General features: G+C 35.6%; 1 protein-coding gene across 1 annotated transcript in view; it reads left to right on the forward strand.

Annotated features, from left to right (window-relative positions):
* Window positions 1–14,436: 14,436 nt before the first annotated feature.
* The window catches only part of LOC121960152, a gene marked incomplete at its 3' end in the record, with an annotated part of 54,200 nt that continues 54,070 nt past the window's right edge, over window positions 14,437–14,566 (forward strand). The window contains exon 1 of the mRNA XM_042509757.1: window positions 14,437–14,491. Coding sequence (XP_042365691.1) covers window positions 14,437–14,491 — 55 coding nt within the window. The remainder of the gene's footprint in view (window positions 14,492–14,566) is intronic.

The raw sequence follows: 14,566 nt of genomic DNA on the forward strand, positions 1-14,566 counted from the left end.
TCTTTTCTCTTATTACTTTTTCTTTGTCTGTTCTGGTTTACATGTCTATTATAGAAAATGTAAAAAAAAACAAAATCTAAACAAAAACAACAAAAAAAAAAAACAACACAATTCGTTATCCGACAGCATTGTTCTCTGTCGGTGATCATTTTGACGCGGTTAAAATCCTACCCAATCAACAGGAAGGCACGGAAACTGGAAAAGAATCTATTTGAATAAATCAATCTATATATAAATGTACAAAAAAGTATATACGATATATAAGGAGGGTGCCATTTTCTGTTATTTTTTTATTTTCTGTTGCAAAGGAGTGTTTGCTTGGGGAGGAATTATTTTCTCAAAGACTGAACTGGCAGAAGTTGGCGAGGCCCCTCAGTGTTATAACTTTTCAACTGACTTTGTTGTGTTATCTGTTGTTGCCATGACAACACCCTCTGACTAGTACGGCACCCCGCGCAGGACAAAATGGGACCGGAGTTCCATCAGCTCCATTCACTGCTATCTATCCAAGGCAACAACACACAGACGTTTGTAAATTGTATGCAACAAAATGGCAAACTTTACCATTATTTTGAAATTGTGTATGTAAAAGTTATATTTTTACATGTAGACTGTTGTTATTTTGTGTTTTAGAAATATGTTGTATCGGTTTTTTTGTTAAAATATGAAAAAGTAAAATTCAGTGTGTGTTGAAAAAATGTGTCACATTGAAAATGTAGTGAGGTCAAAAGATCAGAATCATTTTTTTTTCTCTTTTTTTTTTTAAATTTTTCAACATTATGTTTATATCTGTGGGGAGCATTCTTTTGAGGGTTCGTGGGAGGAATCAGAAATCATAAAAGATATATGATATTTGTTTAATTCTCCATGCCTCATGACATTACCATTTTTAATTGTATTTTTTGCAGAGAAATGTGTAAATAGTCAAAAAAAACATTTTCTGTGGGGTTTCTGTGGGGTGAGGACTTGCCAGTGAGAGGCGATGATGATGATGATGATGATGAACTTGTTTCGTTTTTTTTTAGTGAGGTTGTATTCGTCCGGTTACAGTAGCCAGGTGCCAACTTTTAGTTTTGGTCAGTGATGGTCGGTACTGTTTGTGGTTTTGGTTGCTGACCTTCTGAAGTGTAAGTCAAGTTTTTGTCTTTGCTTGCACAAAGAGTCGCTGGTGTCAGAGCCGGCGTAAGGCTTTTTGAGCTGTTTGAACTGATAAAGAAACATTTTTTAAAAAAAGCACCTGTTCGGTAAACTGCTATTCTTACGGAAAGTACAAATGCAGATTTATTTGGAAAAAAAACCCCACAAGATGTTATAATTTTCAAATTATGATACTTGATTTTGTAACTTTTTTTTTTTTTATTTAAAAATTGGCCGTATCATAATACACACCTTCCCAAAAAGGATAAGGTAGTATAACAAAATTAAAAAAAATGTTTTATCACACAAATTGTGGCAAAAAAATTAAGTGAGATACCCAAAGAGCATTCACAAATTCAGTTATTTTTCGTTCTATGTGGTGGCTTTGGGCCGGCTCTGACTCCTGTGCATTTTTATTTTCTTCAAGATGGGTTGTAAATGTTGATTAAATGAAACACCCTCAGCACCTGATTCAAGATTAATATATAAAAATTCTGTGAAAGATTGGAGTGTCACTAATATAAATGAGCAGGTCGTCAGCAAACAATCTTATCAGCTATTTCCCCAAAAAGATTTCAGATCGTGTGCAAGGCAGTTTTCAGTCGTTTGTTTTTTAGTGTTTGCCATTAAAATTGAGCTTTCTGTCAAAAGGAAAAGCTGCTTTGAAATCGGACCTAGGTTAAACACTAGGATTGAATCTGTCGGTGTAAGTGCTAAATGTATTTTTTACGTAATGTTATTTTTGCGATGCTTCATTTCATATTTTCTCTTTGTTGTATAATCAAGTCATCTCCCGATTTACAGTATCTTCATTTTTATGTTACCCCTGATGTTTCTATTAGCCAAAATGTTAACTTTTCTTTTCCTTTTCCCTCCTTGTTGTACATACACACCTCATTTCTCTTTTTCAGTGACTGTGCCATGAGCTTTGTAATCTGTTACTCTGTACCAGTTTTACTGCAATAATGAGTTGAATTCAAAATGGCCACTCCTGTCCTTTGTTTCCCAGCAACGTTAGAAACAGAAGTCTTATTATAGCTACTCCCGAATAAATGAACAAAAACACTCGGGTATACTCCAGACATGAGCACTAACCAACATCAGTAGCACAACAAATCAAAAATCTGTTACATTTATATAATAATACATTTATTTGTCACTTTTTGACACTAAACAAGTTTGACAAATTCTAACTATTTTATACAAACGATAAATATGGATGTTAACATGGCACTTCTTTTCAGAAAACTGCTACTATTCCTTTGAAAGAAAATGACAAAATGAACAATGAAGGAGCCTTTCTCATGTCACATCTCTACATAACAAAAATTTTAAAATATACAAATATCCACTGCCAGAAGAAAAACAGAAAACAAGAGTCCTGTCAATGTTTGAAATCCCTTCTTAATATTTCGGAATTGAATATTTGTAAAATTTCATATTCGTAAATGAGTATAAATTACCTATACTGGAGTGTCTTTAATTTTTTTAATTCACATTGGATTAAGTTTATTTAACCACACTGGAATTTTTAAGTTTTATTTAGTTGTGCCGACCAAGCTGAAATTGATCAGATTATTAATTTTTCAAAGATTATTTAAAAATTGAATTTAAATTCCAGAGGGATCTATTACCTGATGGCTATAAAAATAAAAAAAATCTTATCCCCAAAAGATTTTATCATCTTTGAGACAATCCTTTTAGGTTACTAATCAGCTCTGTTTTATAAAGAAATATTCGAAGTTTCACTGTATGAAATTTGTGGTTTAAAAGCTCCGTAAACTTCAGTTGACACATTTTTGACATTTTAATTTCTCACTGGTGAAATATTTGACATAAATTGCTATGTTCCTTTAGTTTTTACCATCATACATTTTCACCCAGATTAGACTGTTTCCTAAAACTCTCTTGTCCCTTTCGATCCCTCCCTGCTGCCACGCAGCTGATTCGGATGATCAGATCTGAAACATGCAGGACGCTCGAGGAGAGATTTGGGAAAAGATGTTTCATCTCTGCGCGTCTGTGCAGAGGCAGGTCCAGGATTTTTAGTGAAGTTGATGCTGATTTATAGGAACACAAACAAACAAAAAGGATTGTGGTGAAATGACCATTTAATGAGCGGAGGACGGATGGCTACAGGATGGAGTCTTTGAAAAGTGCAGAATTTTTATCCCACTTGGTGAAATATGCCGATTTAAGAATTGCAGTTTCTGTAAGATCAACCTGCACATCTGCATCCATCTCATCCAAGCTTCTCACCATTTTTGCAGCCGTATTTTTGTGGTGACAACATGATAACGTCTATATTGTAATTCACCTGCAAAACCCTAACTGGTTGATTGTTTCAGCCTTCAAGGAAAACTTGAATTGGCGAACAATTTATAAATTGTTTAAAAAGAGTTAGGAATCAGGATAAAAGAACAAAAAGTTTTAACTATGAAAAGTGTGAGCAGGCTGCTTTAGAACTTTTAAACTGACTTAATTTTAGAAGACAGGTTGAATTATTGCAGATTTTTCAGATTTAGTCAGCTTAAAATTTTTAAGGCAGCTGGTGCACTAACTTTTTAAAGTTTTTTAATTGTATATTTGTACGGTGTGAATATTGACAAATTTTAAAAGTGGAAGATTTTAAGCAAAATTAATAATGGTGGGAAACAATTTATTGAAAATGTAAAGAAAATTAATATGTAAAAGAAAGAAATTGCAACAGCCTTCAGTACACTGTAGTTTCCAACAATAAACAACAAATAGAATATTTAATGTTTAAAAAAAAATAAGCAAAATTAATTACACCAAGAAAAAAAATATTGAAAAATGTAAAGAAAATCAAAATTTAAAGAAAAATTCAAACGGCCTAGAGTACAGCAAGCACAAATAAAGAGTCAACTGAAGTGATTGTTCATAAGTATTACTTTTCATTTTTAAAGACATGTTTCATTTTTCAGTATTATAACGCAAAGGTGAAAACATATGAACTGTGGCCTTTTTTTCTTTATTTTTGTTCCTTGTGATGCAATTTAGTTAAAGAGATGGAAAAGAAAAAAGTGCGTATAGCAGAACTACCCTGTTATCAGTGCCTGGGCTTTTTGTTAAAGCTTCCTTTGTTTAGTGCTCTTTTGCTATGGAGTAGTGCACCCTATTATAGAGGCAAAATTTAAAATAAATTAATCACAAATTAAAAGCATATTTGGCTAATTTTTTTTTTTTGCAGGGGCAATCCTTTTATATTACAAATACTGAAAAGAAAGTAAAAAATAAAAAGGTCAGATTACTGTATAAAAATGGAATAAGTACAAAAAAAAATCCACTTTGTAATTTTTTTGGGAAATGTTAAAAAGTGATTAATGGAAATGATTTATTTTTATTTTATTACACTTTTAAGATGTTTTATTTGAACCCCGTTTTATCGAAGCCTGTGAGGTTTCCTGTGTGATGGGTCGCAGTTAGAGGTCACAGCTGGGGACGTCCCATCGCAGCTGGCAACAGATGACGACACAAAATATTAGACAAAAGTAGAATTAAAAAATAAAAAATAAAAAAAAAAATACAGCAGTTACACTTTTTCCCCAGTGTGTGGCTGAGTGCCTCGAATCTTTATTTTATTGTATTTTTTGGTGCATGTGTTTTTTTTCTACACTCCCATTTTCTTAATGATTTCTGGTTAATGTTGTATTATTTTACTTTTTTTATGTTAAATAATTATTATTGTCCTTATGGTTGCTGTTATTGTTGATGTTGTTATTATTACTTTGTTTTTTTTATTCCAGATCAGAGGAGGTGTTGGGGAACAGGTTCTTTTTGATTTCTGTGCTGAGGGTTTTATTCTTCCTCGTACCAGCCCAACAGTTGGCCGTTCGTTGCCTGTTGGTTCTCATCTTGTAGTGATTCTATGAGGTTCATGTTCATGACCGTTCTGTAGCAATAAATGTGCCATTTTTATAATGCAGCGCTTTGAATGCCTCTTTCTTTTTTACTCTTTACAGCAGTGGTACTCAACCCGCTCTGCTTAGGGGCCACTTTTACAAAATGACGGTAGAGCAGGGCCCAGACGCAGCGGCCCCATGCATGTTTTTAGGATTTTAAAACGTTTTTAGGATTTTAGGGCATTTCTTATTCATGATTTTTTTTAAGGATTATAGGACATTTTAGATTTAAGGACATTTCAGGTATTCTAGATAGCTGCATTTTGATGCTGTTTTATGCATTTTGGTTACCTTATGGACACTTTAAGTACAAAATTTGAATCATTTTATTTTTATTGTAAATTAGAAAATAGCTGAGGGGTCACTCTATTGGGGGCCAGATTTGGCCTGCAGGCTATGAGTTGAGTGTCACTGCTTTACAATATGGGAAGGGATGACATGCAGTGCATGCTTGTCAGTGTATAAATCTTCAATATTGCTTTTGGGGAATATGGTCAAAAAGTTTCATAACAGGCAATATTGCTAATTATCACACTAAATGTCATAACTATTTCTTTCAGGTTTAAATGCTGATATTTGCTCCTGAGAGAAAGAAGAAATCAAACAGTGAAAAAGTAGCGAGATATTAGTCTTGTACTTCCCTTTGTGATCAAAAGGCAAAGAAAAAAAAATCCAAGGTACACTGCTTTGTGAAAAATTAAAATGCCTTTATTAATAGATGGTCTTTACGCCTCACAGGCCTCATCAGGGCATGTAAAAACAAGTGGCAGCTCACAGATAAACAGAGGCTGCAAAGCAATCAGAGCAGCACCGGATAAATGTCACAGGTGTGGTCGATAAAGCGGTTGTGCACGCAATCAAGTGCGCTCCAGCAAGGATCGATAGCAAGACAGTCACAAACTGCCATAGAGAAAATATACATATTTATATAGATATATATTTCATAGAAAAATTTTAAAAATGTAAGTAGCCTAAATAATGGCACAATATAGATGATTCCTCAGTAAAAGGCCGAACAACGTAAAGTAACTAAAAACAACAATCCTCTCTGTGTGGACGACCGGAGACAGACATGACCTGCAGAGGTATGTGAAACAGCAAACATGTTCATTTACTGAGTCTAGCTCTTCTTTCAGACCGATTGTCTCATAATGACCCTTAACTTTAAGACTGAATCGACATCAGTTTTCTTGTGGTGCGTTCAGATGCCTTTCATAAGCATTTAACCTCTGACACCTGAGGAAATCGGTTTGATTTCTCTGCAGAACATGAGAATAAAACCCAATGAGCAACTTGGCAAAAGAAAGGGACCACAAATCACACTTTAAAAATCCTAGTGGTCTGAAGTGGTCGAGCCAAGTGCCCTTTTTGACTCCTCCTCGATATCTATGGACCATCTCCTTAAAAACTGCTCAGATCATCAGATCTTTTTGGATCAATTGCCTTTATTTTTGCAAATTCAACTCACCACAGATGGTTACGGCTTGACTTAATGCAGTTTTTATGTGGCTCTGGTCTTTTCTGTTTATTTCACAGAGTAAATGAGAGCCCTGACACTTGATGCTTATATAAATAATAACTCATATGTTTACAGGCTTTCTGTTACCTCCCTGTTGTAACAAGTCTAGACAGGTTACGAATCACGTCATGAGTTTAGAGGAACTGGTTCTTCAGTTGTGGGATTGCATCCCAACCTGCTGATGCCTCAGCAGTAAACTGTTGATTCAGCTTAAGAAGACTCCTGGTTTTGACTCATTGAGTTGGTTTGGTGTGTCTCTGCCTGCAGGCTGCAGGGAGTGACGTCAGTTTACCAAGATTTTCATGATACATTTTTATTGTCAGTGAACTTGTGTCACTTCCACAAACAGCATGTTAAACCGCATGCTGTTAAGGACATGCTGGATGGGAATGTTTTTTTATACTGATGTACAAATGACTGTCCAGTTTTTAAATGTTATAACAAGTCCACAACAATGTACAAAAGCAGCAGTTTTTTTTAATTAACTCTTTTTGAGAGACAAATCCAGACTCTCTTTTAATTCTGTTTAACTTCTGTACAGTGTCTTTGAGTCCTTGAAAAGCGCTTTACAAATAAAATGTATAAATAGTTTTTTCATGATATTGTTGCAGCAGCTGACAGTGGTGAAGATGTCTGTTTTGTTATTAATTTGATACAGTTGAGCTCTTGTTTAAGTTGAAGGCCTTGAAGCTCGGGTGAGCAGAAATCTGGAAAAAAGTTAAAATTCAAATTCAAATCTTGGTCAACACAGACACCCCGAGCGCAGGGTGTCATGGGCTGGTTGCCCGCAGTAGCTTTGGGTCAAATTTGTGTAACTGCAGCAACAGAAAGTTTGCAGATCTAACAGCGAGTTTGGGCTGTCTGGTCCCCTGGCGTTGGGGTTTGTGTATATCAAATAAATACATATGTACTTTTTTCATTTTCAGCACTTTTTCCGGGCCATTTTCTTGTTAGTTTTGGGCCTTTTTGTGCTAATTTCATACTCTTTTTCAACTTTTCTGCAAATTTTTGGGCCATTTTTGAGGGAAATCAAAACAATTTGTTCAGGTGTCAAAGGGTTAATCTGATGTCGTCCAGCGGTATATTACGCAGACATGATAAGTTCTGTGCGGTCGCGTGCTCAACTGGTGCTGCCCATCAGTGTGTCAGCCGCAAAATATGGCTTTTGGCGTCGGGATTATGCCAAAATCACCGCAAAAGTGGAGGTATTTGACAACTTCAGAGTGAGAACAGCGACTCTTTTTGGTAACCCGGTTCGAATCATTCACGTGCCACTAGAGAACTGACTCATCGAACAACTCTTTTGGTTGTTTCAGTTCACCTTTCCCACCCTGACACACACGCCAACATGTGAATAAGGGGATTAAATTTATCGTTTTTCCACTTCGGGTACTGTTTGTCAAGCTGTGTCGAGGCCTTAAAGTCGGTCACACTGCTTCTGTTTACAGAGGAAAAAAGATCCCAATAAATCACTGCAGGGTGGAGGTCTGACCTCGTCTCCCTCGTAAACACAATCAGAGCTCTGCTGCTTTTCATCTGACAGGTTTTTTTTTTCCAGTACTGAAGAACATCTTTAAACCTGTTCAGTCTGAGCTGAAGTTTTCACCTGGTTGGTTCACATGGTTTTCTGCCACAAGTCATCAGGTGTGGCTGGTGGATTTGTTCCAGCACTGGTGAACTGCTGTCAGCACAGATCATCCCTCAGCATGTTTCTCTGGTTGTTTTGATGTTGTTTGAGCTAAATAGATGATAACAGTATATTTAATATTAGCTTTGCGGGAATTAAAAATTGGTAAGAGTTGGTTACCGCAAAATATTGATGTTTGGCAGTTGAGAAAAATCTCAAAGTACGTTCAGTGGCATGCTTTTTAATTGTGTGTTCCTACAATAATTGTGCAGTTGTTTTGTTGATATTGACAGTAACTTTTCCACCTGAGCCAAGAGTAAAAACTTTGCACTTTGACTCCCTTTCCAGTTTCCAGAATGATCCTTAAATCCTAAAAATGTCCTTAAATCCCAGAAACATTTTCCTGTGTATGCATGTGTTTTGATGTCAAAAAGTTGCACATGCACCCCACATGCTGTCACCTACTGGCCAGGTGTTGAAAGTGCAACACAAACCCCCCAAAACAAAGATGGCTGACAGGGTGCAGGAAATGTTTTGCAGCTCAGGAATATCTCAGCAATCCTTCTGTGATGAGAGACCCGTGCAGGTAAATAACATTTGTTTACATCAAGTAACATCTAAGGAGTAATACAACTGTTAAAATAGCTAAGTATTGACTTTATGTTGGGAGGAAATTACAAGAAATCATCTGTGCACTAAACTGGTCATCATGCATCACTGCAGCTCTGTTGCTCCCAAAAATACTTCATCTGGAAACAATTGATTTATGTTATTAGAGCTGTAACTCGCTGTTTGTGCAACAAAAACAATATTTTGACAATATTTTTGTTAGCTTTGTGAAACAAATGGTACAGTTCAGCAGGGAGGTGTGTGTGTTTGTGTGTGTGTGTGTGAGGGGGGGGCTTAGGAGTCTAATGCAAGGAGCTGCATGGATGGAGGAGTAATAAGAGAGGGGGAGAGGCTGAGGAGTCAGGAGCAAGGTTCAACACCTTTGCACTGCAGTAAACACTATAAGAATCTGTGAAAATATGAAAACACTCATTTAATCACACTAGAAATATACATTTATACTTTCACTTAATGTATTATTTTTTTAATCTGGTTTATATTTCAGTTGAGAGCTTAAACGCATGCTGTCCACCCAAGTAAACGTGACAAATTCCTTAAAATTGCATTTTTTTAATCAACTAATTTTATTTTTCCCCATACCATAAAAACAAAAAACAAAATAAAATAAAAATAGAGATTGAGGTGGTCATACTTGATGCATTAAAGGCTTTTACAGTAGAAGAAAGGATAGTACATAGTAGAAATAGTAGAGAAATTAGCAGAATAAGTCACAGAAAGGGGAAACAGCGGCAGTGGTATTTATACAAGTACATTTGAAGCATTAGCAGCATTTCAGTCAGTAATAGTGGAGATAAAAGAAACTGGGCCACAATTCATTAAAACATTGTTTATTAATGTAACAGAACGAGTGTATCTGCTGTATCGCTGTGACCTTTACATGCACATCATCAGTGTGACTCTTTAAACTGAGCTGCTGATAAGAACAAACACAGAACAAATCATCTCTCTGACCCGGCTGCAGTCATGCTTCCCTCTTATTTATTTATGATAGCATTTTTGACCTCGTACGCTGCTGAGTGGGGTTTCATCCACATGTTAGTTTTGGGATTATGCTTCCTTGTTTTTTGTCATTTCTGAAAAATGTGTTTTCATCTGAGCCACCTGGTTAAATAAAGGCTGGAGACAGAAAATCCCACCATAGAGGGGTCAGTTTCAGTTTAAGGGTTTTAGTGATGAGTCTGTAGCCGATAGTGTAAGAACGGCAATGTTCATTGATTATTGTCCAAATATTTTACTCCTCACTAAAGAAGATTGCTGTGAAATATTGCACCTGCATTCATGTTCCCCAAAGGATGAATCCCAGTGAATTTGACTTTTCTTGTATTTGGGGTTCATAGTGAAATACACTGAGGATTATAGGAACACTTAGGGACTGTTTGGCACATTTATCACTTTTGGTTGTTCATTTTTTTTGATAATTTGAGCTGTGCTCATGCATATGGCATACATTTTGGTGAGACTGTGTATTTTTGATTAATCTTGGAGTTGCCAGCTCAGCTCCTACAATATAAAAAAATACTGTTAAGTGCAACCCCCCCCCCCCCCCCCAAAAAAAAAACAAAAAACAAAAACAGTTTTTTAAAATAATATTTTTTTGTGTGTGTTATGAATCTAAAATCAAAGTTGCATCATAGCAATAACCTCTCAGTTAATTTTTGTCTGTTGTCCATGGGCAGGTAAACTGAAAAGAAAATACAAATACACAGAGCAGCAGGTACAAAATATCAGTACATGAAAGTCCAAAAGTGAAGTAAATTTAATCATTGCAAGTGTCAGTGATGTAACTTTCAGAATGAACCCTTTTTCTCCAGATTGAAACTTGGGCTTTGACCATTAAATATCTAAGTAATAGCAGCCGCATTGATAAAGATCAAAGGAAGTGTGACGTTGCGTGTGAAGTGCTTTGGATGAGCAGTTCCCAAGAAAGCTGCATGCTGCAATACCGGAGGCGAAGCAATCAGCCGTTTTGACCAGACATGTTTTGAACAGGCACTGTGCTAGTCTTTAAAATACAGCCGAAAAACAAGCAGCTCTTCCTGCGAAGAAAAACAAAAACCAACAAACAAACAAAAAAAAAATCAATTTTGGAATATAAGGACATTGCTCTGGACATGATTTAAATCCCAGGAGGACCAACAAGTTAAGCAAAAAACAAAAAAAAATAGTAGATAATTGCAGCTGGTGGGTCGAGACTGGATTAAAGAACTAATCTGGGCAGTTAACCCTTTGAAAACTGAGGGATTTGTAATGAGCAACTTGTCAAGAAATGACCCAAAAATGAGCAAGAAAATAAGTAAAAAATTACAAATAAAAAAAAAAACAAAAAAACTAGAAAATGCAGAAATTAAAAAAAGAGAGATTGATGAAAATAAACAAAAGAATGACCTGAAAAAATGAAATGATTTTTTAAAAATAAATTCTTTCTGTATGATCATTTTAAATGTAAAATAATAATATTTCCCCTATATATATATATATTAATAATGCTTTATCCCTCTTTCTAATTTTCCGTCTAAGTCACATTTCTTGCATTTTTGGGGTCATTTCTTGCCAAATTGCTGATGCCTTTTTTCCCTGTGCTTTTTAAAGAAATGAAACCCATTTGCTCACATTTCAGAACTTTAATTGCTTGTGAAACGCATCTGCAGCACAAGAAAACTGTTGCCAAACCAGGTTTCAAAGGGTTAAAATCCTCAGTCTGAACTGAGCTTTGTTTTCTCACAGGTCAGCATCCTCAGCTCTCTCTGCAGAAAAGCTATGGCAATAATTCTGACGTATCAGTTTATAACTACATAGCTGAGGAAGCACATCACTACAGTCGACTTGTGAAACTTATTGTAAGTTATCGCAGGAGTGTGAGTTACTGGTGTGTGAGGAAACGTTGCCTCACTGAGACGCTCCCATCGGCAGCGTGTTTCTTAAGCTGCAGTCACACCCTGAACAGCCAGGTGACACAACCCCACATGTACGGCTCCCTGCTGCGTGACTCACATCCACTGAAGAGAAATGAGTGTGAGATTATGAAATCAGCTCTTTAACACACAGCTTTCCCTTTTTTTTTTTCATAGACAGCAAGACTTTTTTTATCACTGACACATCGGCCGGTCAGTGACGCCAAGTTTGTTTTTACAGACTGCAAAAAGGATATTTCAGTTTATTTTCCAACCTGACAGTGAACCCAAAGACAATGTATTTGTGATACAGAACAAATAATTAAAAAAAAAAAAACAGATGGATTTATTAATTAATTGAAAACGAAAACATATTATTATTATTATTATTTTATTGTTGTTGTTGTTGTTGTTGTTGTTGTTGTTGTTATTGTTATTATTGGTAGTAGTAGCAGTAGTAGTAGTAGTATTTTAACATTAATGTTACTATTAAATGAATAATAAAGGTGGTCTACAGTGGTCTGTAAATAATAAAAAATAAAACATTTAAATTGAAAAATGTCCCCACATCAATAAAAATAAATAAATTCAAAATTATCTTAATTCATTAAATTATTATTAGAGTTTTATTTGATTATTATTAATCAAATTATTAAACAGATTTCTGGAAGATATGTAAAAAAAATGGTTCTCACACGAGTCAACACAAACTCTTATGATTACTGACAGTAAGATTTGATGTTTCTGCAAACCACAGTTACATAACATTTGCACATTTGTTTGTAGCAGATATGTTGAAATTTAAAAACACTGTGGTTAACGTGCAGTTAAGTTTAGGCACAAAAACCACTTGGTTATGGTTGGGAAAAGATTTTGGCTTTAATACCCTGAACTGATGGCCACAGTCCTGTTAGAAAAGCAGCAATATATCTGTGAAAACAACCGCCTTTTGGTCCTGAAAAGCTGCTGGAAAAACAACGACATGTCACTATAAAAGCCGCTGGAAAAATGTCGCATTACTAAAGAAAGTTATTGGAAAAACTGCGTCTCGTCCTGAACAAAAGCTGCTGGCAAAAATAATGATGCATCAAAGAATTTCGCTGTAAAAACAGTTTTGGTTGTTTGTTGGTCTTAAAGAGCGATCTGCAGCTGGCAACTATTTGTATGAAAAATAATTTGTAGTTTGCGGAAACGTAGAATGCCAATTTTTTCTCTCTGTTGACTTGGCTGTTGTGTTTTATTTATTTAAGCTTTGAATATCAGTAAAGTTTGATAAAGCCAACTACAGCTGCAGTGATTAGTCAATCAAATGAAGATGAACTGGTATCTATTGTGATAATTGACTAATCGTTTTCTTTTTTTAAATTTTTATTGTTATTACATAACCGTTAACCTTAAACCTGACAGTTTTACAAAATTATGGCTGCTTCTCCCAGTCCACACCGGTCAAGCTCACAGGCGTGTGCATTCGTTTGCACATGATAAAGGGCCACGTGCGACACTTAATCACGTACAAATGAGACAAAGATTTCCAAAAGTGTGACCTGCCTGCAACCTGACACTAAAATTAACAAACAGACACAATAGTTTAATTCTATTCAAATGTGTTTAAAGTATTTTCAACAACAGGTTTGTCTCAACAAAAGATACGAATCAGAGGTTACTCAGTGCTGTGTGTGTGTGTGTGTGTGTGTGTGTGTGTGTCTATAGTGTAAGCGGCTGAATGGGTGTGTTCTCAGCTCCAGCACAGAGGAATGTGAGGCGTGGTCGTCAGTGTTGCCTAACACAAAGCAGCTCTGCGTTCAGTCTGACACCTATGGCAACCAGCGGCTGTTTTAACCAAACACTCGGTCCACTAACACAAGACTCCAAACCTCACTGACAGCACGGCGGTCAGTTTATCTGCAGCCGAGCCACAGCGTGTTCAGACTGCTGGAAAGTCGGTCTGTGGTCTGCTGTCGAGGAAAAAACGTCACCCTACTGTGGTTAAAGTTAAGAATTTTCTTTTTTTTTTCTATTTTTAATTTAACAGAAATAAACTATGAGATCACAGTTCATCAGAAAATTATGTCCACTTTCCTCGACCCACCCAAGCCCACTCTCCACAACCTCCCTCAACCCTGTCTACACAGTCAAATAAAGAAAGTAAAAAAATTAAATAAAAATAAAATAAAATAAAATAAAAAATATTCAAAATAAAAAAACCTAAAATAAAATGATCTAAATTTTAAAAAACTAAAATAAATAACAACAAAAAGAATAATAATAATAATAATAATAATAATAATAATAATAATAATAATAATAATGTTTCATTCATGTATTAGAAAGACAAAATAAACACATTAAAAATAACAATAAAAAAGTTTAGATTTATGTCTTAAGATATCGCCACAAACTTTCTCTTAACAAATAATGACAGCATTGTTTACAAAATGACCCTTTAACCTCTTTCCTTGAAAACTGTGTTTGGCTTATTGTTACTTCACTTTGATGTTTGAGCGTCCCTGTTGCAGAGTGATGTATACCTGCTGAGTTTGACACATTTTTCACATTTATCCGCTGAAGGTCAAAAGTGTCTGTCCGCTCACCTTTCACTATGCAGGAAATACTCTTTGTAAACATGCGAAGGTTAAAGCCAGCTCCAGATTCACTCTCATTTGGCGTTATGCCTCGCTGTAATTATATTTTTGGAGCTGTGACTCTTGGATGCCTCCTGCTTTGGGTCTTCATAAAGTCCCGACCTCACGGGAGCACTGTGGAGGTTAGGGCCCTATAAAAGTCCCAAACACGGAAAACAAGAAGAGAATTAGAAATATAGGCAGAGAAAGACTACTAT

This window comes from Plectropomus leopardus, chromosome 20 (genome assembly GCF_008729295.1).
Source record: "Plectropomus leopardus isolate mb chromosome 20, YSFRI_Pleo_2.0, whole genome shotgun sequence".
NCBI lineage: Eukaryota > Metazoa > Chordata > Actinopteri > Perciformes > Serranidae > Plectropomus > Plectropomus leopardus.